This window comes from Cupressus sempervirens, chromosome 7, assembly GCF_028749045.1.
Source record: "Cupressus sempervirens isolate cs-2001-9-10 chromosome 7, ASM2874904v1, whole genome shotgun sequence".
Lineage (NCBI taxonomy): Eukaryota > Viridiplantae > Streptophyta > Pinopsida > Cupressales > Cupressaceae > Cupressus > Cupressus sempervirens.
The window spans coordinates 833,182,511-833,186,871 of NC_143124.1; the positions used below are offsets into that span (position 1 = coordinate 833,182,511).

The 4,361-nt window shown below is 29.4% G+C and overlaps 1 protein-coding gene across 1 annotated transcript; it reads left to right on the top strand.

The window, feature by feature from the left end:
- Positions 1–2,302: 2,302 nt before the first annotated feature.
- LOC149549967 (B3 domain-containing protein Os01g0905400-like) lies at positions 2,303–3,282 on the top strand. The gene is made up of 3 exons (XM_089794402.1): positions 2,303–2,534; positions 2,625–2,988; positions 3,083–3,282. Exons 1-3 carry the CDS (start codon positions 2,382–2,384, stop codon positions 3,280–3,282), a joined length of 717 nt encoding a protein of 238 aa, XP_089650528.1. The 5' UTR covers positions 2,303–2,381.
- Positions 3,283–4,361: the final 1,079 nt, after the last annotated feature.

Consider the following 4,361-nt stretch of genomic DNA (forward strand, 5'->3'; position numbering starts at 1 on the left):
ATATACCAAGTGGTATTAAGGTTAGAAATGAAAATGAAAAGTCATTCTTATCAATGCATTTCCTATTAACATCAACATTTCTTATCTTTAAAATTAGTAAATTATATTTATATGAACCATGCCTTACAAGGGCGGTGCCATTTAACCAATTATATTACTAATTGAAAGTGAATGTAAATCAACATATTAATTGAAAGGCTACATTAAAAAAACTAAGCAATGTTAAAATCTTCCCAAAAAAAAATGAATATGAGTAGGACCAAATTGATTGAGCCAATCATAATTGAAATAAATCAATTATATAACATTTATAAGTAATAAATATTTATGACAACTTTAGTAATAATCAAATCAAATATGGAAAAAATATAATTTAATAACTAGTTTGTGAGTGCAAAACTATTGATTAATTGAATAGAGGTGAATGCAATAGTATTGACTATGCCAAGTACAATAACAAAAATCAACGAAAATGTCAAATTAAAATAAATCATACATGACTTAAACGAAATAAATACAAAATGCAATGAGCATAAATAAACAAATTGGCATCCAAATTTTCCTAGTTCTATTTACATTATTATAACTAAAACTAATGTTCCTTTCCATAATAACAATGATCTAATAAGGATTTGAACCTTGGTGGGAATGACAAATAAACTATATAGATTAAAGATTGAAGCCTTAATAACTATCAGCTTCTTCTTATATATTATAGAATACATATGAACTAGTTAACTTACAATAAGAAAAACCAACATCAAACAAAGTAAATAAAATTTAATTGGAAAACTTACATTGATTCTTTTATATATTATAGAATACATATAAGCTAGCTTATTTGCAATAAGTGAAACCAACATCAAACACAGTAAATAAAATTTAATTGGAAAACCTACAACGATTACAGTAAGGAAAATTTAATTGTTAAAGAGTGGAATATGAAAAAATATATATGTTACAAGATTGGAGGAGAAACAAGTAGAGAACATGATGTAAGAAGAGCCGCCACTCCCTCCTAACTTAGGAGAAATTACAGATAACTTGCATTTCGATAATGATTGAAAAGAATATCAAAATCATCAGGAAAAGGGGATAATGTACTCATAGAATTCTTAAGAACAGAAAAGTACAAGGGGAGAATTGCAGAAGAAACTACTCAAACATTTCCTTTTTAAAGAAAACCAGGATTCCCCCATCATGTAGAACAGCGAAGTCTTTCTTATAAAAGAAAATCAGGATTTCCAAATCATGAATTGATAGAGGAACAGAAAAGTCTTTCTGTCAAAAAAGGTTATGATTCCCCGTTACCAATTAAAAGAGAATCAGAGAAATCTGTCCTCTTGAAGAAAAAAGGGATTCCCACAGCTTGAATTAGAAAAGGAACAGGGAAGAAAAGAAGTTTTTTCCAGATCAAATATCGCAAAAAGTGTAGGTAATCGACTCATGTAAGTTGCAACGTCTTTCATTCAGATCGCTTTCAATGTACTTAGTTTTGTGTGTAGAGAATTTCAGGCGCTATCGACCACTAAGAAAAAAATACTAATCAGCCTTGGTTCTATTTTTCCTTGTGAAAAATAGCGTGACAAATTCACTATAGAAATCCCCTTGTTGCATTGGTAGCATAGTTGCCAGAAACGTGACGGGGAAGCCCCGTTTCACGTTGCGACGTGCGAAACGGGTTTCCCATCACGCAACGGCCGTTTCTGTGTGGTAAATATAAATTAAAAAACTATTAATAATTTCTGTGCCGTGTGACAATAATGTTATAAATAAAAAAACTATTAATATATTTTATAGTGCACATAGGGAATTTAACAGGCCGTGAAGTAGTAGTTTTCTTTTTGTTAAATTAGTTTTAGTGGTTTTAGTTTTAGTATTGTTTTAGTTTGTGTTTCAGTCTTGTTAACAAAGTAGCAGTTTTAATTTTGTTAATATTTAGAAACTTAGAGTGTTATTAATCAAGTTTCTTTTTAAAAGTTTAAAGATTTTAAACTTGGAGTGTTATTAATAAGTTTCTTTTTAAAAGTTTCAAGATTTTATAAATCTAGAGAATTACTTTAGTAACAGTCAATTATTAGTTTTTTTGTGCAATTGAATTAATAATTTATTAATACAATTTAAAATAGAATTAAGAATCAATTTCTAAGAAATAAATTAATTTGGTTAGTTATATATATATATATATATATATATATATATATATATATATATATATATATATATATATAAAACGTTTACTTTAGGCAACTTTTCAGAATTTTCGTTTACGTTGCGGTTAGGTTTCTCGTTTCTCGTTTCTGGTAACATAGATTGGTAGTAGATTGGACGTTATACAGTTTTTTGGGCGATTTTCACAGGCTTCTGCATCTCCATTTGTCATGGAGGATGAAGAAACTGGAGAACTTTTTATACCGTGCAGAAACTGCAGTGAGAAGTGTTTGAAAAGACATGGAAAATTTCATGACAAACAGTGCTTTGATGGGTCGTCTTCTTTCTTCAAAGTTCTTCTCTGGGACTTTGAAGAAAAACTGGTAAGTTTTATACACCTTATTCTTTCTTTTATTTCATGTACACTGTCCATAACTTGCGAAACCTAATTTTTGCATTTATGTTTGCCACAGTGCATCCCTCCTGCATTTGTTTCTCAGTTTTTAAATGATCCAGATGAACATATGACATTGGAAGGTCCAGATGGGCAGGAATGGAATGTACAGTTATGGAGATCCATAAATAAATTGGAATTCAGACAGGGTTGGGAAAAGTTTGTTAGCCATTATGGACTCGAGATGGGAGATTTTTTAGTGTTCAAATATATTTCTAAATCATATTTTAGGGTTCAGATATTTGATAGAACAGCGTGTGTGAAAAAGATCAATGCTGCTCATGACCTCATGAATGCGAATGTTGATATGGGTATAAAATACCCTTTTGGCGAAGCGGTGATAGACTCTGAGGAAAATGATGATATGGTAGAAAACTCGAAGTGTAAGTATAATTTAATTCATTTCAGCTTTCTAAGCACCCTTTTGAGTTGTAAGTTAATGGGGAATGACATACCAGACAAATCGTTTTGTTGCAGGCCATTCTGAGAGTAACTCTGGACATTGTGTATCAGATTTCAAAAAGATTTCAAATTTGAAATTTGATAACAAAAAGATTTCAATGGAAATGAAGTCGCGGAATGAAAGCTCCGGATCACCATGCCTTCTAGTAAGATCGAAGTCTCTGCCGTTTCTATTTATCATCATTTTTAATCAAAATTACAATTTCAGAAGTTAACATAGGCAAAATAGTTTGTTAATCATATTTTACTGAGGGATTTCTGATAGTATAATATATAAAGAAACCTTTTACAATACGAACAATGTTCTTATATGTGAATGGTAAGAAAACTCTAGTATATTTGGGTGAAATAAATTAATTTTGAGTGAATGTAGGAGTTTCCCAAAATAGGTCAATGTCCTCTTGAGTTCCCAATGGAGAGAGGCGTGGTAGTTCTTATAGATGAAGAGTGCAAGGAATGGGTGGTTCAGTGCATTTGGATGAATAATAGGCCTGTATTGAGTGGAGGCTGGAGGTGTTTTTCACGTCACTATAATATCAAGAAAGGAGACATGTGTACCTTTGAGCAGGTGGACAGCAAGAGACATAAATTTATGTATAGAGTCCATATAGATGCAAAGGAAAAATTATCCTTTTAAAACTCATGAATTCATGTGAAGAGCACAGATAGATGTAGGAATATGTGATACGCTGAAAATTTAGGTTATATGTTTTTCATGTGCTATGGTTCTAGTAAAGTAGAATGTAAATTAGAAAGTGTTGTATGGGAAATAATGTTGTAATAGGGAACTGATATTAGTTTTTTAAGTTTTAGTAAATTTAGCTGATGTGAAGGTTGATTATGTGAATTATCAATTATTTTCATTTAATCATATTTTTATTTATTGATTATTATTTTGATGTTGAATACAGATTATATTATAGTTATAGAAAATGAATGAATTAAGTTGGTACTTGAATTATTTTATGTGAACACTAGAAATATATTAGAAATATTAGTATAATTAAAATTGATCAAAATAAATGTTAAAATGGTCATATAATTTTAACCATAAAATATATTCATAAATTAGATCAAGAATTAATTATTTAAAAAATAACTTGATTGACATGAAAGATAATTATTCAAAAAGTTTTTTAATCTATATATAAACATTTGACTACATCTTTAAACATAACTACTTAGAGTCCTACCTAATTTACTAAGAAGAAACTTCATAATTAATTTAAAAACAAGAAGAAGAGAAAACTATGAATTTAAAGAGACAAATCTATAACTAGGTCAACCAATTGCA